At 46.0% G+C, this 21,977-nt stretch overlaps 3 protein-coding genes across 5 annotated transcripts; 2 read left to right on the top strand and 1 right to left on the bottom strand.

Annotated features, from left to right (window-relative positions):
- On the top strand, positions 1-10,316 carry JPT1 (Jupiter microtubule associated homolog 1). 3 transcript variants are annotated; one of them, XM_033518634.1, is made up of 5 exons: positions 1-165; positions 2,708-2,850; positions 3,452-3,549; positions 5,503-5,530; positions 5,668-6,500. In XM_033518634.1, exons 1-5 carry the CDS (start codon positions 110-112, stop codon positions 5,727-5,729), a joined length of 387 nt encoding a protein of 128 aa, XP_033374525.1. In that variant the 5' UTR covers positions 1-109; the 3' UTR covers positions 5,730-6,500. The 3 variants fall into 3 exon arrangements, with proteins under 3 accessions (XP_033374525.1, XP_015501293.1, XP_015501294.1); XM_015645807.3 differs by lacking the exon at positions 5,668-6,500 and adding an exon at positions 9,327-10,316 and having other exon boundaries at positions 2-165; XM_015645808.2 differs by lacking the exon at positions 5,668-6,500 and adding an exon at positions 9,342-10,316 and having other exon boundaries at positions 3-165.
- An 866-nt stretch (positions 10,317-11,182) lies between these two features.
- On the top strand, positions 11,183-17,831 carry NT5C (5', 3'-nucleotidase, cytosolic). The gene is made up of 5 exons (XM_015645805.3): positions 11,183-11,435; positions 16,287-16,387; positions 16,472-16,532; positions 17,269-17,383; positions 17,465-17,831. The coding sequence occupies exons 1-5, from the start codon at positions 11,253-11,255 to the stop codon at positions 17,605-17,607; spliced, it is 603 nt and encodes a 200-aa protein (XP_015501291.1). The 5' UTR covers positions 11,183-11,252; the 3' UTR covers positions 17,608-17,831.
- A 316-nt stretch (positions 17,832-18,147) lies between these two features.
- Positions 18,148-20,485, bottom strand: ARMC7 (armadillo repeat containing 7). The gene is made up of 3 exons (XM_015645806.3): positions 20,272-20,485; positions 20,054-20,197; positions 18,148-19,214 (listed from the first exon to the last, which is right to left on the bottom strand). The coding sequence occupies exons 1-3, from the start codon at positions 20,336-20,338 to the stop codon at positions 18,877-18,879; spliced, it is 549 nt and encodes a 182-aa protein (XP_015501292.1). The 5' UTR covers positions 20,339-20,485; the 3' UTR covers positions 18,148-18,876.
- Between the last annotated feature and the right edge of the window lie 1,492 nt (positions 20,486-21,977).

The following is a 21,977-nucleotide window of genomic DNA, read 5'->3' as shown; positions in this document are numbered from 1 at the left end:
GGCGGCGGCCGCAGTTGTCACCGGTAGCGGCAGGGTCGGTCAGTGGGAGCGACTCTGTCCTCGGGAGTGTCGCTGTACTGAGCCCTTCCCTTGGTCCGGCACCTCCGCCATGACCACCACGGCCACGTTCTCGGGCATGGACCCCAATGGCAGGAACAGCTCCAGGTCTGCAGGGGGCTTCAGGGCCAGTGAGACCCAGAGGGCGGTGGGTCTGGGGGTCCCGAGGAAGGCACGTCCGGAGCGGCTCGGGAGCGGTGCTAGGGCGCGGTGATGGGGCGGGGACTCCGGCCGGGCCGGGGCTGTGGGTGTGCGGTTCCTCCCGGCCTCTCCCGGGCGGCTTGGCCGGAGGCGGGGGTGGCCGCGCCCACCCGGATGGGCTGCGGGGGCATCCCGGGGCCGCGCCGTGCTCGGGGGAGGAAGATGTGGGAGCTGCCGAGACCCGCCCGGGCCGCTCGCTGCGGCCCTGCCGTCGCCGCCGAACAAAGAAGGGAGGCGACTCCCCGCCTCGCCGCGCAGCCACAGCGCGGGGGCGGGGGGCACCGCGCCCCTCCGCCCGCCTGCCTTCCCCCCATCGCCGCGGCCCCCGCTCCCCTCGGCCCCGCGGAGCCGCCGCGGGCTGGGTGGGGCTGGGCGGGCTCCATTGTCTGCGCTGCCCGACCCACCCCGCTCCGCTCTGCCCGGGGGGCCCGCTCGGTCCGCGAGCTGCCGGAGCTCGGGGCCCGCGTCGCCCCTTCCCCGCTCCCGGGGGCGATCTGGGGCTAGAAGGGGCGGCTGGGGGAAGCGGAGCCTGTCTGGAAACAAAGGAAACTTGGCAGGTTGGTCTGGAGGAGATGCACAGCGCTAGGTCGGGCACCCGCGGTCTCGGGAGTCACAGCTGGAGAGGATCGTGTCGTTTTCCACGCTATCGTGGCTTTTTTCTGTAAGGTTTTGGCCTGACAAAGCGGATGTTTCCTGTTCCCTTTCTGCTTTTCAGGGGGCATTTTAAAACAAACAAAAAATCTTTACAAAGCTTGTTTCCAAACCTTTTACCAGAGCTCTTCCAGGAGCTGTGGGTGGATTTTCGTGGACATCACTGGGTATCAGGTGGAATTTTAACAGCATTTCATTGCTTGAAGTGTTAAACGTGGCTTTCATGAAGCAGGTTACAGCATTTCGAGGCTGTGACAGGTTTCTAATAAGATCTGTCAGCCTTTACCTGAGGTTGGTAAAAGAGATTATTCCTTTTTAATAGTTTGAGTGATGGATATTTTTTCCCCCTTCAGTTTTCTCTTCTGTTAATGTCATTAAGTCTATCAGTGGAAACTATTGTGCCTTTAAGAGAGTACTGGGGTTTCACTGCTCTGGTAAAAAGAGGAGATCTAAGGTTTGGGAGCAAGCCCTGCTTTGAACAAACTGTTCTTCAGATTAGTAACTGCAACAGCTATAACTACAAAAATAAACACTATATGTTTCCTCAGAGAAAAAAGATAAAGGAGTGAGTCAAGTCCATTACATGACATCTTGATTCAGAAAGGAGACAAAACAAGTCATAATAAAACACACTCTCCTGTCTGCTGGGATCCTCCTGTTAGCAGCTGAGCATTAGTAATTCTAGAAGAAGCATTTTGTTAGGAAAAGTATTTTTCTGGTTATGTAACAGTAAATATCCATGTCACACACCTTTAGGAATTTCCCTTGCCATAGGGGTGTTTGAGCTCTGTAGGCTGGAGAAGTGTTTTTAAATTGCAGCTGGGATGTAACAGGCACAAATTCTCCCAAGATGTGAATTGTACAGTTGGACTCACTCTTTGTGTTGAGTTCCCAGATTTGGAACATTAACAAACTGGGTACTGTTTCCTGTTCTAACTTTTGATTTATTAAATTATTTGTTAAGAAGAGGAAATGTGCACCATCCTTAGTTTGTCCTGGTGTTCATTTTGGAGCACTGGAGGTCTTGAAAGCCCAAGAAGCCCCAGGTTCTGTTGGTGTCCTCACATGTCTCTGGGAGTTTTCAAAGTTCTTACACACAGTTTTCTTCTCCTGGCTTTTGTCCGGTTTCTTCAGCTAATCCAAGATCTTCTGCTTATGAAAACAAGATCAGAAGGAGTTTACATTTCAAGATGTATTTTGCTGCAGGTGTTCATTTTGGTTGGGTTCTGCAGGTTGGAAAGCAGACTGCAATCAAGCTCTTGAAGTACTAAGCAGGCTTCTTTTGTGTCTAAGAGCAGATTGTTAGATTTAGGTTACATATCTGGAGCGTTGTACACATGTCTCTCCTAATAATAGTCAACTCCAAGCTGTTTAATTTCACCTTTTACTTCTAGACCAGCAGCATGCTGCAAACTTGAGGGTTTTTTCCTGAAGAAGCAAATCAAAAGGCTGCAGCCCCCATCCATCAGTCTTTTGGTTCAAACTTCAGTCTTTGCTCTGCAGCCAGTTTGAAGATTAATATTAACCTTCCCAGGGTATTCTTAAAAAAGCTGGAATTTAACATGCCCACATAGTTATTTTTATTTTTTATTTGGCTCAGACTGGTGGGAGCAGCCCTTGGTGTGATACTGGATGGAACAAGGGCACAAGCAGAGCACAAGAGAATTTTATTTTTGTAAGTGCAACTGAAGAGCAGTGGAGATACAGTGCCAGGATGGAATTCTGGCAGGAGCTTACCTGGATAGTTGAAGTGATGTGCTGGGGGTGGCACAGGATGTAAAGCTGCCTCTCTCCACAGAGTGCTGCGTCCTCCCGGCGGTGGCTCCAACTTCTCCCTGGGCTTTGATGAGCCCAAAGAACAGCCTGTGAGGAGGAACAAAATGGCATCCAGCATCTTTGGAACTCCTGAGGAGAACCCACCTTCCTGGGCTAAATCATCAGGTAAGGTTGTAGTGCTTTGTTTCCACATCTGCTGACTGGCACTGATTTATTTTGTGGCTCAGCCTGATGCTGCTGGTGGCTGGTGTGGAAACCAGAATTCCCTTCCTCCTTGGTACTTTGGGGTTATAAATGATGTCTGCTTGCAGGGAATTGTTTATTTCTCATTAATTTCTTCCAGAAGGGTTTATGCAAGTGTTGGGCATGTCGCAAGCAGAGAATTGTATTTTGTATGCAATTTCTCCAAGTCACACAAGTGGACTCGTGTCTTACTGTTTAGAGTAGCACTGACTGGTCTTGATTATTCAGAGGAATTTTAGCCTCGTGTTCTCACAGCTGGGTTTAAGCTTCCTTTTCTGCAGAGCACTGCCAGTATGGGTGGCCTTGGCACCCCAAACCCCATCAGTTTAAATGACTGCTTGGGATGCTGCTGTAAAACAATAATTTGTGAGTCATTATCTAAAGGATCAAGACTTTTTAGAATGGTAACGCTGTAATATCACAGAAAAACCTCTCCCAAAGTACCCAAACCTGTCACTATTCATGATCTGCTTTCACATTAAGTTCACCTTGCAACCTGATTAGAATCAATCTCTGCTTGTAGGGGCTAAGCCAGGTGAAACCAGAGACAGCTGTGAATCCTCTGGACCACAAAGAACAAACTCAACTGAGGCAAACTGTGGAGACTTCGTAGATCCCAAGGTCAGTACTTGACTACAAAGAGCCTTATAATGGACAATTCACACTATGTGTGGGATTGATTTATCATGGATGTTCACACAGTTGGAAGCATTGTAGCATTTGAATCCTTTCTCTCCAATTTGTTTTTTCCTGAAGGTTTCCCTTTCCATCTGATACTCTTCCAGTGTGCTGAGGAAGGAAGGGCTGGATTTTTCACAAGGATCACTTTGTAGAGCTCTTAACCCATCTCATTGCTGAGACAGACAGTAATGAAGTGATGTGAAATCTAATTTCAGCTCTGTGTATGATTGTGGGTTTAACCATCTCACAAACAATAGATACTACAGCACACTCTGTGTGGGTCTGACAAAGAACTTGGTTTCACATCCCAGCAAATTCTTGCCTCAGGAGTATCAAATGTTTGTTTTGAACACCATGGGGTGTGTTATTTTTTTATATAAACTCTTTATCTAGTAGCAGATGGACCATGATTTATATTGTTAATGGTGTTAAGTAAAATTTGCTAGATGTGTAATACATTTAAAGGGAAAAACAGGGTTTAATGGGAAAAAGTGTTTTGAAAAACAGTAAATTCAGTAAAAAAAACAGTAATTCCTCTCAACTTAGATCCCTAGGAATGTAGGGTAGCCTGTGTTTGCATGAACAAAGTAGAAAAAAGAAATCTTGTTTAAAATTTTCCAGCCTTAGGTTTTCTGAAAAGAACTGGGTAGGTAAGTAACTGTCTCAAATGTTGTAGCAGATACCTTTTATCTTAGGTTTTATTTTGGTAATTGGGATCAAGCACCACAACCCATTTTTGTTATTAATTATAACAAATTATAGCAAATATTACTTGCTTAAAAACTTATTTGCTTTAAGTCACAAAACTGTTCTTTGTTACAAAAAATGTATTGTTTCAATTTAGCAAATACATGCAAGTTTATTTTCTGTGGTATATTTTCAGCTATAAATTTAACTGTTTAGTCTAATTTTTTTAAATACTGTGGTTGTCAGCTTTGCAAACAGATTCTTCCCACAGAAAACAGATTTCATTAAATTGGAATATTTTACTTCTATGCAGTAATTCAGCTGCAAACAGCTTGAGACTTAAGGTGATACATTTGTGTCAGTTTCTGTCCTTTTTTTTAATCCCGATTTCTGCAGTTTCATTGTGTAATTAGCAATGTTAAATCTATGAAAGTTGATAAACCTGATGCCACTGAGGAGCCTTGGCTGCTGCTGGGAGACTCCCTATCCTTGTGTCAAGCTGCAGCCTACGAGCAGTTTCAGCATGTAAAGAATGTTTAACTGTTTATGCAGTGAAAGAAACTTCATCAGAAAAAAAAGAAAGCTGATCTATGTCTCACAAATGAAGTTAAATACCCTGGACAGAACAAATACTCTTGGCCTTGCCAGCAGATAAAAGCTTGGTGTTGCAAAGAGTTGCTCAGTAGAAAGCAGAGGATACTCAGCTCTTGCTTGTTGCTGTCAGTGTAATTTTTTTGCCCTTCCTGCTGGGCAGTGGGAGTATTCTGGATCCTGTCAGTGCTGCTTGATGTGGGATTCTCTGTACAATAAAGTGTTCTTACCCACCTCTGTCCTTCACTGTAGGAATGACAAATGTGCCACGTGTCATCAAGATTACTCCAATATCTGTTTCAACTTTTAGAATTATGCTAGACAAATAAAGAACTGGTTAAACTATAAGTCAGTCTGTAAGAAATAGTACTTACAAACCCATGATTTCAATCTGCAGAATTTTCAGTGCAGAGCCCACTGTGCCACTCTGCATTTTGTCCCTCAGAGCCTGTTGCTGCTCTTAAAATGCCTTCCTGAGCCTGTGGCTTAGAGTGTGGTGCCACATAGAGCAGTGTGCCCAGTCACCATGGTCACACCATGGAGAGTATCCACTCCATGGAATAGGAAAATGCCTTGTGAAACAAGATGTATAACATGTTCCTCTCTCTTTTCTAGGGAGGAGATGTTGGTGGTGACATTTTTGGTAAGTAACTTCCTTGGACTCCTTTCAGTGATTGAAAGGCCATGCTGCTGTTAGAGTTGCTTATAATTAAATAGGACAGTCAACATAATTGATTGTAGTTTAGCAGTTTCCTTCTTTCCCATTGTCTTCTCATACAGCAAACTCCACATATACAGACAGGATCAAACCCAGCTACTGCTTCTGCAAGTGTCTGCATTAACCAGCTCTTGACTTCCTGTTGCTTTTTAAATGCTGATTTTCACCAAGGAAGTTGATCTACATATACTGCAAATCTCCTGTAAACAGGCATTTCCCCTTGAAGTGCTTTTTCTAGCTCTGAGGCTGGAAATGTCTCCTTTTCAAGGTTTGCTCTAGGAATATCTGACTTCCTGATGACAGGAATGTGTGTGTTGACTGCTGCTTTCCAAGTGCTACTTTCAACACCTAAGAGTGGAGGGACATCCCTAAGGCCATTAGCACCTCCATGTCCTGAAAAGACTTTTGCTGGGAGGAGGGAGAGCTTTTCCAGAACATTTCCACTACCTCTCAGTGGTATCTGTGCCCAAAAATAAGTGTTGCCTCTCTAGCAGGCTGCTTCTAATCCTACTCTACAGGCTCTAGTATTTCTTTCACATGTCTGTCTGATCTTAATTAGCGCTGTAGGCATCCAGAGTTTGTGCCTTGAGTAGGAGGATGTGGTTTGCTAATAGAAGAAAACTGCACTAAGGGCTCTGCTGCTTTTCCTGGTGCTTGTTTAAACCAGCTCCCCACAGGGCAGAGGAGATCCCACAAACAGCGGGGAGGTGAGAAGGGTTGAGATGCCAGGAAGCAGAAATAGGGCGACCTGGGATCAGGACAGCTGGTTGAAATTTGGAGTGCAAAGTGGTATTCCTGACTTTTAAAAAAAGTTCACATTATCACAGGTGGTGTATTTGTCTTTTAGGTTGTTTTTGTCAAGTGACAGTGAAGGAAGTTCTTACCAAGGGTCAGGTGAATCTGTGCTGGGAGGTGGTTAAAAAACAAGTGTTAGGGAAGGTAACTGGGATTGTTTCCTGTTGTGGCCATGACTGAAAAGTAAATTTTTGAAGTGGCCAAGATGAAATAAAGGCAAAAGTTGGAATGTTAAACTTTGACTGATAGTACTTAGGAAGGAGTAGAAATTAATGCCTCCTGGAAATGGTGTCTGTGGCAGATACCTGAACATCTTGATGAATTGTTAAATGATTTCCTACCATTGCCTGCTTTGGGTGTTGTAGCTGAGTGGAGTCCAGTCTCACTGATCTGGTTGTCACTCCTCTCCTGGATTTTCCTGCTGTGGGATGGCAGATTTGGACTGCTGAACATCCCACTGGCACTCCTGTGACTTTGTACTGGCCTTGTAGGGCTGTCTATGGGATTTGGAAAGGAACAATGAACACACCTCCGAGCAAAAAGCTGTCTGATGACACCTTCACAGTACAACCTGATTCTGAATAGGTTTCTGTCATTAAGAAATGTTTATCCTTTTGAACATGGAAATTATTTTCTATATGTAACTGATTATAAAACCCCAAGTATGTGTCAGGTGGGATGTGTATATTTAGTAATCAAGCCTAAAAAAAAAATATTTCTTTTGCAGCAGGGCTCTTTGGGAGCTGTAGTTCTTTTCTGGGCATGAGAGTTCCCCATGGCTTGCAGTGCATTCAGCAGGGAGCTGTTTCAGGGATTAGACCTTTCTGAGAAGGGAAGAGCTTTAATATTTTATCTGTTTTTACCATGTCACTCATCAGGTTGGCAAGCTTACCTTGGTTATGTGGGAAGTGCTAACGTGTATCAGCTACACAAGGAAACTTCCCCCAAAGCCTCCTGTGCTGGTAATGCTTGTTTCTTTTGTGATTCAGGGGCAGTGTGAGCTGAATGAATGTGGGCAGCCAAGGAGAATTAGACAGTGCCTGACTGTACATGACCCCCACAGGAAGGTGGGGCCTGGATCCTGCACAGTGCTGGGACTGTCCCCAGGCAGGGACATTCAGCACTTGCTGAGTCAGCAGACACTGGGACACAGCAGCTACAGGAGCTTCACACTTAAAATATGGTGTTAACTGTTTGTTTCAGCTGTGCTGGGTTAATGAGCACAGCAGAGAATCTGTACTGGAGATTATTCCTGATTGCACAAGGGACTGTGCTCAGATGCTGGAGTTCTTTGACATTATTATAATTGTGGATGTAGGGGGTTGGTTCAGTGGACACAAGTTGGGTTTTGGTGTTTCTGATAACATTTTGCATTGAAAAAATACACTGAGTTGACACAGGATGTGAAGAAAGCTGCTGCTTGGGGGTAGGAAGAATAGGAGGCAAAGGGTAGGACTTAGTAATTACCTTCCAGATTGGAAAAATGAGCTATGGGAGGTGATGCTGGAGGTGGTTTTATTCAGTGCCTTCGTCTGTGACCTGGAAAAGGTAATGAACAATGAAGTCTCCAGTTTTGTTGGTGATATTACCTCTTTCAAGTAGTCAAATTGTGCTGATGGTGGGAAAATCTCAGTGCCAGAAAGACTCAGCTAAATGAGGCAGGCAAGTATAAAGGCAGGATAATCCCTGTGTAAGGAAGTGTAAAGTAATGAATCTAGGGGGGAAGAAAAATCCCAAAAATGAAACCATGGCAGCCTCGTGTTCAGCTCTATGCTGTGCTGCTCCCAGGATCTGCCTCAAGCCCTTTCCCTTGAAATTCTTTGAGGTGTTTGGACGTGCCAGCAAAATACTGAATGTCATCAGGGAGAGGATGGAAAATTACACCCTTTTTTCTATAAACAATGGTAATACCCTCATGTCTTGAATTGTGTACAGTCCTTGACACATGAAGAGCCATGGGGTTGTAGTGGAGGTGACAGGGAAGGTGAAAGGGAAGATGAAGGGGTACAATGGCTGCTCTGTGAGGGGGGATTGGAATAGTTGTGCCTGTTCAGTTTGAAGAGAAGACTGGGGGAGGGAATTTGATCAAGATTTACTAAATCATAAAGCTTAAGCTGAATGTGCAGCAGTTCTCTGAATTCTCCCAGAATTAGTGATCATGAGAGGAAACAAAGGGGTCTGTTGAAAACAGGTGAGGTTCATCTTCACCCCCAATATCAGGGGCTGCTTGGTGCTGATTTGTGCCTTTGGCTCAGAACTGGTCATGCTATTCTCTAAAGATGTGAGATGCTGATGGACTTGCATCAATTGTCAGCAATGCAGATTTTATTAGTTGTTTGCTCCAGTATCTAAAGTGCTTCCTGTGAAGAATTCCTCCTGTGCTCTGTCTTCATTTGTGGTTGCTCAGAAGGATTTAAAATAAACTATCACGTGCTCTCCAGGGAGTGTACAATCAGAGCCTCCCCATGCATGTCTGTTCCCTGATGTGTCCTGTGTGAAGCCTCAGAAGTGTGTCAGATCCTTTCCCCTCCACTTAGGAGACTGGGGATGCAGTTTGAGCTCTTGTTGATGCTGGTGTGACTCCCAGCACCTGCTCAGACCTGAGTGACAATGCCAGAGTCACAATGCTGACTGATTATATGTAGAAGACTTGAGCCTTAAGCTGCTTGTCATTAAAAAAAATGAATTACTGGTGTCCCCTAATAGCAGCTGAGTGAATGTGGCTCTTGTTGAAGGCCTGAGACTGAGCTGTAAGGCCTCAGATTTGGTCTGAGAAACGCTTCTGAAGGCTGAGTCTGCCCTGCCAGTGGGTGACAGCATTGGAGCGTGTCTGTCTGTACCCCTGGACAAAACTGACAGGAGCTGAGCTTCCATCTGAGCCAGCCAAACATCTGGCTCCCATCATCCACATCAAACACTTTAAAAGCTTCTTTTCTTCTAGAAAACACTGAGGCTGATGTAGAAGCTGCCCCAGGTCAGAGTGAAGAAAAGTCCCTGCCTGCTGCACCTGTTCCTAGCCCAGTAGCACCAGCACCTGCACCCTCCAGGAGAAATCCACCCGGTGGCAAGTCCAGCCTAGTGCTCGGTTAAACCTTTCCCTTCCTGACTGTTTTGAACTCGTGTCTGTTTTCTTTTCCCCATGCTTGTGATCTGCACAACTTGAGCCTGACTGTACATCTCAAATTTCTTTCATTAAAAAGAAGCACTTTATGTACTCCATCTTTTTTTGAAATCAAGGGGTTTTTTTCCACTTCTGTCCTGTGTTTCCCCCAGATCTGCTGGAAGTGACATGAGTGTTTTCTAGTGATAGACTTGAGGGAAAGCTTTATGAAGTATTGTAATGTAATTCAAAGGAGAGTAGCTTGGTTCTAAGTGTGCTTAGAGGGTTTTTGTACTGAGATTTTTTTTTTTTTTTTAGAACCCCTTAGCTTTACAAGGGTTTAGAATCCTGGTTAACCAGGCCAGCAAACAATCAGCAAGAGCAGTCTCTTCCTCCACATGTGGGATTTAGGGATCTAAAAGGCTTCATTGACTGCATGTGGTAAATGCCTTGAGCCCTGCTGTGCCATATAAATCATTAAGTGGTTAATGTACACCATGCTGCCTTTAAAAACAAAATAAATCTTGATACTGGACTACTATGACACAGGGTCTGTGCCAAATAGAGTGCTGATGACCAGAGCCACCTGGCCTAGTGCTGGGAAGGGGCTGATTCAGACTTTATTCAGTAAAGGTGGAGTGGATCATATAAATAAGAATTACAGGGCATTTTTTTTTACAACTGACTCAATGCTGTGCATGATCATGCTGGTGCTTGACCATGAGGTGAAAATCTCATCCTTTAAAGTGTGTGTTGTAATTTCACAAGGCTGGATTGTTGCTTAAAAGTAAATAATATAGAAATTTTGAAGCAGTGTTTCCTGTGTGGGTTTTATTTTATGGCTTTGGTTTTGCTTTGTTCTCAGTTGTCCTTTTCTCAGCCAACCTGCCCTGCTCTAACAGAGGAGAGTTCTTACACCTGGCTTGAGGTCTCACCAACATGTGCCATCTTCCCCTGAAGAGAAAATCTGACTAATCTCTTCATTTTTGTCTTTTAAATCAGAGAACTGTGGAATATGGCTTGATATATACAATCGGTTTTATCCAAAATACTGTTTTTTCTCAAGAAAACTGAGAAAAGTATATTTTCCTCATTAAAAAGAATAAAAAAGGAAGATCCTAAAAAGGGAGAGGGTGGAATTGAGACCAAACCTTGAAGTTCTCTGCTGCCCTGGAAGGGCTTTGCTGTCCAATAATCCACAGCAGAGGATCTCTATGGAGCTGCTGTGTCTGCTGGTGCCTTTTCCACTCTTTTCCTGGAAGAACCGGTGCCTGAAAGCACCCTGGCTTTCCAGATCACTGCTGGAGAAGCCCTGCCCTGGGGTGCAGAACCTACCGAACTGGATTTGCTCTGACACGCTCCTCCTTCATCCGGGGGGCTTCTCTGAACCTGATGTGCACCATGCCCTGCACTGAGAGCATGGGGAATAACCCATAAATTAATATTTCCTTTGCAAACCCCCTGCCCCCAGGAGAACTCGATGGCTGCTCAGGCTCCACTGTGCCTCTCTCTTGTCGGGGCGGGGACCTGGCAGCCGCATCCCGGGGTTCCGAGGGGTGGTGGGGGGCTGCCTTGTGGGTTTTTGCCGTGTTCCTGCTGGAGCCCAGCCCTGTTCCCTGGGGCGCCCCGCCCCCTCATGAATATTCATATGGCTCATACATATGCATGAGCGCTCTGGCGGGTGCGGGAGCCGGGGGCGCTGCGCTCGCGTGTGCCGGGAGCGGCTCCGCCGGGCTCGGGATCGGGATCGGGATGGGGAGCGCGGCCGCCCCGCTGCGGGTGCTGGTGGACATGGACGGGGTCCTGGCCGATTTCGAGGGCGCGGTGCTGCGGGGATTCCGCTCCCGCTTCCCGGCGGAGCCGCGCGTGGAGCTGGAGGAGCGCAGGGGGTTCTCGGTGCGGGAGCAGTACCGCAGCCTGCGGGAGGACCTGGCGGTGAGTGCGGCTGCGGGGACAACACACCCTCCTCACCCCGCTGGGAAATCTCTCCCTGCCCGCCGGGCTCTGCAAAGCTTAGCCTGGGACCGGTGTTTTTTAAAAACCCCTTAAATTACCTGCAGGTTTTTTTATCGTTCTATACCTAGATGGGATTTAAGGGATATTTACTTAAACAATAAATCGTATTTGTTTATGTAAGATAATAACCAAATTCATGCCTACGCACTGTATTTACAGTGTCTTATTTCCAGGAACTTTTGACCATCAATAGTCATCGATCAGAGCTCTCTGGCAGTTCGGAGCCTGTGGAAATGCTGACTGGATTCATACCCCAGTCTATCAGACTCGTAGGGGCCTGTACTTCTCTATATAACAGGAAGGAAATGAAATTGTCATTTCTTAGCAGTCAAAAACTCCCAGGCTCAGTACATGATCTTAAAATGAGCAATAAACTTCTCAGGGAAGGGGTTCAGCACAGCCTGGATCAGTATCTGTTCCATTTCCTTACAGAGTCCTTGACTGTCCTGTGGTGACCAGAAGGATGTGAAGTCTGGATTTACAGTGTTTGTAATTTTGCCTTGCAAACCTCTCTGTTACTTATTCAGCCATTAGCAAACATTAAAAATAGCAGCAGTTTGCATGGATGGAGCGTGTTCCCTCAGCTTTTTCCTACTGTTCCTGATCTCTTACCTGCTGTACCCACAGCTTGTCAGGGCATGCAGAGGGAATATGGATACAGGATTTCATTCTCTACAAGCCCAGATAGAACATGCATAGTTCTTGTCCTGCTGTGGAGCACATGCAGAGTTCTCAGGGAGCTTTGAGGAGGTTATTATTCTGCTGCAAAGCAAGAGCAAGAACATGAATAGGTAAAGAAGATGGTTCAGTGAATGGCTTGATGGAAGAATTCAAACACTGTAAAGGACTGGTTATCCTGGAAGAAGTCACTGATTATCAGTATACAAATTAAGGCTGAATGAAACACAAAATTAGAATAGTGTAAATCTAGACTTCACCATTCCTTCTGGTCACCACAGGACAGTTGAGGACTCTAAGGAAACTACAGATCCAGGCTGTGCTGAACACTTTCCCTGAGAAGTTAATCACACATTTTAAGATCCTGTACTGGGCCCGAGTTTTTTTACTGCTAAGAAATGACAATTCACAGTCATGTCACTCCTGTTCCATAGTGAAGTAAAGGCTCCTGCATCAGAGTAAGGGGCAGGAGTGGTGGATCCAGTCAGCATTTCCATAGGCTCCAAACTGCCGGAGTTGTGGTCGATGATTATTGATGCTGAAAAGTTCCTGGAAGCAGAAACCCATAAATATAGTCAGTAGACAGAAATTTGGCTATTACATTGCATAAACAAACATTATTTTTTGTTTAACTGAGTATTCCTGAAACGGATCCCATGGACAAAAAAAATAAAATAATTTGCATGTAATTCAAGGGGTCATTATTTTATTTTTTCTTTTTTGGAAGGTCTACAATCTGATCTATCAGAAAATTGTCCTTTGTTATATTTCTGGAATCCTCATTCCCGAATTTGGTTCATGCTCATCCTGTTTCTCCCCAGACCTTAGGTGTGGCAATGAAATAACCAGATAACTGGTTTGGATCCCACGCACACCAGCAGTGGCAGAAAGCTCTTATCTTTCTGTTCTAGCCTGACTTCCTAAGGAAATTAGCTTTATGGAGCTTGTGCTATGTCTGTCTCCTTCAGTAATCTCCGGAGCTTTAGGTTGGTTTAGGTGTGTTTGGCAGAACAATAAAGTTATAAATATTTGAGGCTCCTTTGGGTTTTATGTAAATGCCATACATTAGTTTAAAAACAGAGCCCTTGTTTGTTCTGCTGTGGCTCTATAGAGTGTCTGTGGGACAGGAGGATCCCTGTGGAAAGTCACTGGTTCCAGCTGCAGGAAAAGCTTTGGCAGGAACAGGCAGCTCACCCAGGGCAGTTTGTGGGGCCGTGTGTCCATGCAGGGAAACTGAGTCTGCAGCTTGTCAGTACTGAAAGGAGGGGGTCAGCTGGACCCCAGGGGTCAACTGGACATCAGGGGGTCAGCTGGACACCAGGGGGTCACCTGGACACCAGGGGGTCAGCTGGACACCAGGCTCTTTGTGGCCGGTGTCAGCTGTGTCTGTCCATGAACTTCCAGGGTGGGGGATATTTATGTGACATGGCCTGGGAAATGCTGTGGTAATGATTTATTGCATGACCTCTTCCTGGATGGTGTTCATGCTTCGTTGGTGCTGAGCAGCTGCCCCTTGAAACTTGAGCCATTACTTCATTTTTGTTTCTGTTTTGGTTGCAAGTTGATCATTAATTTCACACTGTAAATCCATTTTATTTAGAAGGGCTTCTAATCCATTTTATTTTGTTGAAGATTTTTTCACTGCACTTGCCTACCTGCCCTCTTGTGTGTGTGGCCATTGTGTTGGTGGAGATATCTCCCCATGTTTCCTGGCCCCAGGCAGTTTAAAGAAAGGGATTCAACATCCCCACCGATGGTAAAAATTTCTAGAATTACTTTCAAGTCCTGCAAATGGGAAAGCATAAGGAGAGATGTAGTCCCTCCACTTTTGTATCCAAATTGTTATCTTACTAATGGGAGTTAAAAGGAAATATTCAGCATTGGTGGCATGAAAATGAGGAAAGAAAATGGTTTTACTTTCTTTTTCTAGTCACTTTTTTAATGAGAGGAAATGGCTTTTGGTTCCAACAGTCATCAAATCAAATTTCTTTCTCCAAAAAAGCCAGACTTTTTTGTGTCGTGGTGGAAACTTGCCAGTTTCTGGTGTCTTGCTGTAGGATAAAAGTGCTTTCAGACACAAGCACCAGGTCTGTAATTCAATCTCCTTGGGAAGAGCTCCAGGGAATTGTTGCTGGGATCAGGGAGACTTTGCATGGAAACAGAGATCTGGACAGATCTGATTGCCACATCTGAACCTAGACAGGCTCCTTAACTGCTTCTGATCTGCATGTGAAATCAGGCAGTGCTTCCAACTTTCTGACTGTTGATTTATGAGTATTTATAGGTGCTGATAACTGAGTGAGCTTCAGGATCTGGGAGTCTGGTTTAATGTTGACTCTTCCTCACTGCTGCTTAATTGAAATGGGGTTTTGTTGATGTTCCACTGTGATATAGAACAAGGAGACCTTCAGCTGGACTCATCTAAGCAAAGGCTGCAGCCTGCCTTTAAAGAATACTAAACAAGAATTAAATTTTCCTAATAGTTCAGTGACATGGGAATGTATGACTTCAATGCTTGTGGAAAAATGCTGCTTTGGCACCTTTAAAGTTCACTATGTGACCCCAAGGAAGTTAAGATTTTTGTGTCTCAAGGTAGAGAGATATTGGAAGCCTAACCTTTTTGTCTGAAGGTGGAACTTAGGCCTGGAAGGGGCCTCAGCCCTCAATGCTGCTGTGGGTCCTTTTCCGTGATGGGATGTGGAATAAAGGGGAAAACCCATCAGCTGTGACCTGCTGTGAAACACTCATTTAACACAGGCCACTGAACAGTCACCAGGGAGCAATTCTTAAAATTAACTAACCAGAGCTGGATTCAAGCCAGTAAATTTCCTAATAGTAAAATGTGTGAAAATGTCTCACCAGTAAATTAAGAAGAAAAACGACTGGAAGGACAGTCTGGACTTTCTACCTGGAAATGGCCCTGGAAATACTGCTCTTCCTTCCAGAGATTAAAGATGCTACTGTACTGTATCATATGAAATACCTTTTTGTCCCATTTTTGGCTACATTAGCCTGGGATAACATTGCTCCACCAGTAATCTTGTTTCCTTCCACTCACTTAAAAATTATTCTACCTTTAGAGCTAACCTCCTTCACCACTTGTTTATCATTAATTTCCTCTCTGGTTCATGTGGCATCCCACCTGTCTGTATGGAAGTACAGGTTTCACCAGTAGGTGGGAAGTGGGTTTACACCTAGAGCAGGTGCAGACACAAAAGAGATAAAAGCCCTTAATTGCAGAGCTCAGCCCAGTGCTGAGCCAGGTGAGGGGAGCAGTGTCCCACAGCACCCTCAAACCCAGCCCAGATAGGGCTCATGGGGTGCACAGGTCACCTTACAGATCTGAAAGTTCTTAGGGAAGCACAGGGATCACCTCTGGACTTCCTGCTGCAGTCTCAGACTCTTTGGAGCAGACTTTGCACCAGCCCATTACCTCAGGGGAACAGCTCCATCCAGGCTGGAGCCAAGGCTGCCTGTGCCTTCAACAATATTGTATGTGGGTGATTGAAAATCAAAAAGCAGCAAAGTCATGGAGCTTTCTCAGCACACTCACCCTCATCCTTCCTCTTGCTGGAGGGATTCCCCCCAGGTGTGGCTGTGCTGGCCTGGCCCTTGGCATGGTCACCTCTGTACCCTGTTTGCTCTGAGGGAAAGAGGGCTGATGAGCAGTGCCTGTGTCTGCCCACCCATTCCTGGTGAATTCCTGAGCCCTCAGCTAATCTCAGCCAAATGTGAGAGGGGAGAAGAAGCTTCCAACTTGTTCCTTTGGTTCTCACCAGAGTCAGCGGAAAGAAACCTGCTGGGAGGGTGTGGGGTGGGAGGTCTGTCTCCTTCAGCCCCCCCAGAGACTCCAGTGGGTCAGGGCTGATTGTGGGAGCAAAGCCAGGTCAGGGGCAGCTCTGCCTCCTCACAAGCTCGTTCAAGAGAATGTGACTTCTTCTTGTGTGCCCGAGCTGGACTTTTCCCAGAACCCAAAGGTGAGAAATTTTATAATTCACTCCTGTGGGGAAGCACCAGGCTGTTGCACAGAGGGTGGCTGGAGACTGCTGTGATGGAGCACAGCCACTGCTTATCATCCTCTGTCTCCTGCAGGCCAAGGTAGCCAGTGTCTATGAGTCACCTGGCTTCTTCCTAGACTTGGATCCAATTCCAGGAGCCCTGGAAGCTATGCAGGAGATGCTCCACATGCAGGAGTAAGGAGACTTTTCACCCTGCTGCCCTTTTCCAGGATGTAACATACTTTCCCCTGACTGCTAACAAAGGCTGTTTCTTTTCAGCACTGAAGTCTTCATTTGCACGAGCCCTCTCCGGAAATACGAGCACTGCATTGTGGAAAAGGTGGGAGAGAATTGGTTTTGTTTGGTTTAATGCTGCTTTTGCAAGGCCTTGGTGTTTCATGCTACCCAAGTTGGAGCTACTCCTTTCTGAAGACAGTAGCTGCTCCAGCTGCCAGGCTTCCCTCAACCCCTATTTGAGGAATACTTCCCCACACACAGAGCAGTAACTCAGGACAGGGAATCTCCAAGTGCCACATGGTGTCAGAATTACTGTGGAGCACATGAGCCTTAGGCTCTTGGAGCTGGGCTGGGACCAGCTGTGTCAGCAGGTGATGGCAAAGGAACTGTTGTAATTCCCCCAACAGGGATGGGCTATTCCCAGGGGATTCCACTCTGGAGAATCACCAACCAACAAAACCTACTTCAGTCTAAATCTGGAACCTGAGATGTCCCAAAAGAGGTCGGTGCTGCGTTGAGGAGGCTGTAGTGGGACAAGAATGAACGAGGGACTTTGGTCACTGGAATAATTTAGATGGGTACAACCCACATGCTTTGGGCAAGCAGCCAGTGCTTCTCACAAACTCAATAGTTGGGCACAGCCAGGGCGGTGCTGAGTGAAGGCTATCACACAAACATGTTTAATCAGCATCCTGGGCCGCAGCCAGTCTCCATGTGGGGATTCCTAGACACAGATGAAGGTTTACAGGGGCAAGAAATTGCTCTATTAGGGCTGGTCTGACGAGTGAGCTGCAAACTGAGAGCACAGCGGGATTTTCAGCTATTCCTTGTCTCTGCAGTATAAGTGGGTAGAGAAACACTTGGGACCGGAGTTTGTGGAGCGGATTATTCTGACCCGAGACAAGACTGTGGTGGCTGCTGACTTGCTGTTTGATGACAAGGACACTATCCAAGGTTTGAACAGCATTTCCATGGCTGGCTGCTGGCTGGGGAGCCACCCCCCAGCTGATTCCAGCTTTTCCCCCCTTCCCACAGGTGCGGAGCTGAACCCGAGATGGGAGCACATCCTGTTCACCTGCTGCCACAACAGGCACTTCCAGCTGCCGGCCCCGCGCCGGCGCCTGCACTCCTGGGCTGACAACTGGAAGGCCATCCTGGAAAGCAAGCGCAGGCAGTAGTGCAGGAAGGGGATGTTGCACTCTTCCCAAGGCCAGGGAACAACCAGCCTATCCCCTGCCACGCCCAGGAGGCACTGTCACTGCAGGGATCAGCCACAGTAAGAAATGAGCTGCTCCTCAGTGCTCTGGGTTTCTGGAAGGTTGCTCTGCACTCAGTTGATCTCTGTAGCATTTTGGATGTTTGCTGTTAAGAGAAGAGAAACTATAAACTACAAGCAGCTGTGTTTGGGTTTTTGTGTGTGCTTAACCTCACTCCAGTTTGGTTTGTGCTGTCTGGGGGCAGAGGGGAAAAAAAAAGAGGAAGGCTCTCAAACAATTGCAGATCCTGTGTGAGTGTCTGCAAGGAAGCACTGGGCTCAACAGTCAAACCTTTTGAAGTTTATCTATTTAGCCACGCTGGTTATTGGGTTTTCTCTTGCCTCATGGCTGACAATGAGGCCAAAAGAGACGAGGCTGGCTTCAATTTCTTGGCCCATGCGCTTGCGTGGGCAAAGGCTGCAAGTGCTGGAGGAAAATATTCATGAGCTTTCACAGAACTGATGACACAGCATTTAAGTTAATGTTTTATTAACAGAAACTTTTACAAGACAGCTGTTCTCATGAGCCAGACTGCCATGAGCTCCCCACCTTTTTTTTTTTTTTTACTTCACCTTTCTCACCTGTGGTAATGAAACACAAACTTCTTCATTTATACAGTAGCTTACAGCCTGCCCTATGCAGAGATTCCCTAGATGTGCCATGATTACGGCATGTTATGATGCCATAGCTAAAATATAACATAGTTATGATGGCATAACTAGTGCCACAAGGATGGAGAGATTGTGAACTGCTAGAGCAGGGAAATTCCTTTCTCTACAGGAGGAATAAATTTCTGTGACATTTCAGTGACTTGACACTTAGCATCACTTGTCATGGACACTGAATGGGAGAGGTGCAGCACAACCAGCCAGGAACCTGAGTGGACATAATTCTGCCCAATAACCTGAGCAGAACACCCCTCATGGCTGGGAAGGGTTATTTGTGCAAGCTGGGTGCTGAGCTGCACTTGGCAAAATACATTCCAATGTGCAGCCATGACCTGCTTTATTTTAAATATTTGCTTGCAGGCTTAGCTGTGTGCTTGGCCCAGCTGCCATGTTAGTGCTGTTCCATCCTGTTTGTTAACTAAACACCAGCACTGGTGGGACAAACTTCCCTCTTTAATGCTGCTCTTGACCTGCTGAGCAGAAAGCGAAGAGCAGCAGGAGGTTCCCATCTTTGCAACCCTGCTCAGTCCTTGGGCAGAGGAATCCCCACTGCTGTGTGCTTGCTGAGATTCCTGGCCTCCTCCACCTGCAGAGGGCTGCAGTAATCCTGCAGGAAAATGGATGCCAGGTTACTGAGACGTGTGTTGGCTGAGAGCGAGAAGCGGAGCATGCACTCCACCACGGGCAGCGCTGTGGTCTGCGTGCGTGACTGCGGCGTTGTCAGGAACATCAGTGTGGTCACGGCCGACACCACGGTCTCCTCGTTGGAACTGGACAGGCAATTGATGATGGGCTCCACCCCATTGGCCTCTAGGATGTACTCTTTGTTTGTTTTATCCAAGCACAGGTTGCAAAGACCACCTGGAACGGTAAGAGAAAAGTGTCTGAGGTGATGGCAATTCACCGCTCATCCCATTTTATAACATCCAGATCTTCTGTATGGATGGAAAATTCTTAATGGTTCCCTAGGTCATGTGCTTTTGATTGTTTCCAATGATTTTCCATCAGCACACTCCTTATCCTGTGTGTCATTAGAGGGCACTGTTACTGCTGCACATAACTGCTTCCACAGAATGATTCCAGGAATGCTCACTCATCCCTCATGGAAGACACAAACCAGCAGTTTATTGCAGGTGCTATAGAAATCCAGAGAATAGAAGTAAGTTAGTAGCCAAGAAGCACAGAATATTTGAAACTTTAAGATGCAGCAACAAACCTTAAAAATCAGATTAACTTAATATCATCTTACAGAACCACTCACAGCATCTGGCCCCTTAGCTTATGTTCAAACCATGAAAAATTGTGGTAAGACAGTTCCTTAAAAGATTTATTAAAAAATGTCAAGTAAGTATTCTGGAAGACCAGTTGCCAATGGAAGAATGGATCTGTACAATGTATATGGCAAAACCTGACTGCTTCTCTACAGAAGAGATTTCAGTAAAAAGGTAATCAGGTAGTGTTTGGGAAAGAAATCCAAACAAATCCTTTCCAGATGGTGTCTTCATTATGCTCTGTAAGGACATGGAGGGTCATGCCTGTGACTTCTCTCCCATTGTACACTAAACGAGGCTTTATCAGCACAGTGTGGGTTTGTTTTTAGAGCCCTGCGTGAATTTGGGGCCGATTAAGGAGCAAACCGAGCTCGGGGCCCGGTGTCCCGTGCTCAGGTGACAGCTGCCGGTCCCCGGGGTAGCCCTTACCCATGGCAAACTCCACCAGGCTCTCGTTGTCCTCGGTGAGCATATCGAGGAACAGGTCCAGCACCTGGAGCTGCCGCAGATACTCGTAGTTACTGGGATCGTAGGCGAAGTTGGCCAGGTTCGCCAGCACCTGCTCCTTGGCCTCTGCAAGTGAAAAGGGTCGGGTGTGTGAGGAAAAGCTCGAAAAGAGAGGGCGAGCGAACAGCGACGTTTGTTACCTGTGCTGTCCGTCACCTGGAACTCGGTGACGAGCGCCTGCAGGTACTCCAGCCGACCCAGTTCCATCGCGGGCTACCACACCGGCTTGCCCGCTCCCCTGGGCTGTGTCGGCTCAGAGATCGGGTGTACCGAGGAACGGGAGGAACCGGCCCCCGCTGTGCAGCGGGAAAAGCCCGCCCGCCGCCATTTTGTGGGCGGGAAAGGGCGGCACCGTCTCCCCACAGGCGGGGCGGGAGCGGCCGCCATTTTGTGGGCGGGGGGCGAGTCTCCTCTCAGGCGGAAAGGTGGTCGCTAGTCCTCTCTCTCACTAGATTTCATATATTTATACATTTTATGTATTAATATGTTAAAATATATTAAGATATATTAAATATATAAGGTATATGAAAATAAATGAATTTGTGTCGAGGTATTTGACTGTTGCATTATATGGCAAAGCTTTGCTGCTTAAAAGCTTTATTCTGCAAAGCAGATGACCTTTCTCCACTGATTACTTACTTAAAGAATTTTCACCTCTCTGTATGGTTTGCTGCTCCATCCCAGTGCTGCTGTCCTTGTGGTGGTGCTGCTCCTGGATTAGCTCCAGTTTAAATAACGGGATTGCAATTCATGAAGCTGAGGGAGAAAAGGTAAAAACAGGGCACAATACGTGCACAGTGACGTAAATTACCTGGGAAAAAATGCAGCAAATCCAAGAAGTGAATTAAAAGAGCAGCAGGTGATTCCACCTTGGTTGTACAATGGTTTGGGCACAGAATGGAGCAATTCCCTTGTCTTGAACTAACACTGCTCCATGAAACCATGGCAATTTTACATGGTGCAAGAGGGTTCAATTATGGTTCATGTGGTCTAAATATACAAGGTAAAGGTTAATAAAGATCATAAACTGGGGGAGTGGACTCTGCAGAAATTTGTACTGCTATTATTGAAGCAATTACATGCATGGATGTTCTTCTGTGGATAAGGCAAGGAACAGGCTGTGAGAACATGTCTTTTGTGTTACCTCAGATACAATTGATTTTCATATCAAGCAAATTAGTCATGGACCGATCCACATGGCACCAGTGACAAGAGTGGTGGGCTGATAACCCACTCGGCTGGGGGCACTAAAATATCTGCCCATGGCTACATTAAATAGAAGGATAAGCAAAGAAGCTTCACTGAATGCAGTAATGCTAAATATTTTAACATTGTAATGGTGTGGGAAGACACAGAACATGAGAAGAAAGATATTTATTTCTGCCTTGTAAAAAAGTTGAAACCAGGCTAAGTGGTAGCAACTTCAGCTCTTAGTAGGATTATCATTTGAAGTCGGTATGTATTTATGTATATATCTAAACAAATACATATCTTTTTATTTGCATATTTGAGTATTTCTATATGAAAATGATCAGCAAAGGTGCTACAAACTGTCTATATTAGAATGTTTTTCTAATGTACTAAGAAATTTTCTAATCTGTGTAGTAAAAATCTTCTAATATGTGCCTTTGTAAGTGGTAAGTGTTGATATACTTTAAAGCCTCATCTGTTATTAAATAGAAGGTGAATGAGTAATGTGGGAAAGCAGGAGCGGAGAAAGCAAACACAGGGAGCTAGTCCATACAAACAAAGCGCTACTGGGATTGACTAATAAGAGGGGGAAACTGTGCTTAAAAAGGAAAAATGCAATTACTTCTGTTTGTAAGAACTGCATTTACTCACCCAA

Source organism: Parus major, chromosome 18 (assembly GCF_001522545.3).
Source record: "Parus major isolate Abel chromosome 18, Parus_major1.1, whole genome shotgun sequence".
NCBI lineage: Eukaryota > Metazoa > Chordata > Aves > Passeriformes > Paridae > Parus > Parus major.
The sequence above is the reverse complement of the archived record's forward strand: the minus strand, read 5'-3'. Positions and strand labels throughout refer to the sequence as shown.

Excerpts from the sequence above, each read along its gene's own strand:
- JPT1 (XM_015645807.3), top strand. The coding sequence starts at position 110 with ATGACCACCACGGCCACGTTCTCGGGCATGGACCCCAATGGCAGGAAC. Across the intron at positions 3,550-5,502 it reads GAGACTTCGTAGATCCCAAG|GGAGGAGATGTTGGTGGTGA; the intron begins GTCAGTACTTGA and ends TCTCTTTTCTAG. Across the intron at positions 5,531-9,326 it reads TGTTGGTGGTGACATTTTTG|CTTCTTTTCTTCTAGAAAAC; the intron begins GTAAGTAACTTC and ends ACACTTTAAAAG.
- NT5C (XM_015645805.3), top strand. The coding sequence starts at position 11,253 with ATGGGGAGCGCGGCCGCCCCGCTGCGGGTGCTGGTGGACATGGACGGG. Across the intron at positions 11,436-16,286 it reads GCCTGCGGGAGGACCTGGCG|GCCAAGGTAGCCAGTGTCTA; the intron begins GTGAGTGCGGCT and ends TGTCTCCTGCAG. Across the intron at positions 16,388-16,471 it reads GAGATGCTCCACATGCAGGA|CACTGAAGTCTTCATTTGCA; the intron begins GTAAGGAGACTT and ends GTTTCTTTTCAG.
- ARMC7 (XM_015645806.3), bottom strand. The coding sequence starts at position 20,338 with ATGGAACTGGGTCGGCTGGAGTACCTGCAGGCGCTCGTCACCGAGTTC. Across the intron at positions 20,198-20,271 it reads CCAGGTGACGGACAGCACAG|AGGCCAAGGAGCAGGTGCTG; the intron begins GTAACAAACGTC and ends TTTCACTTGCAG. Across the intron at positions 19,215-20,053 it reads CCTGGTGGAGTTTGCCATGG|GTGGTCTTTGCAACCTGTGC; the intron begins GTAAGGGCTACC and ends TTACCGTTCCAG.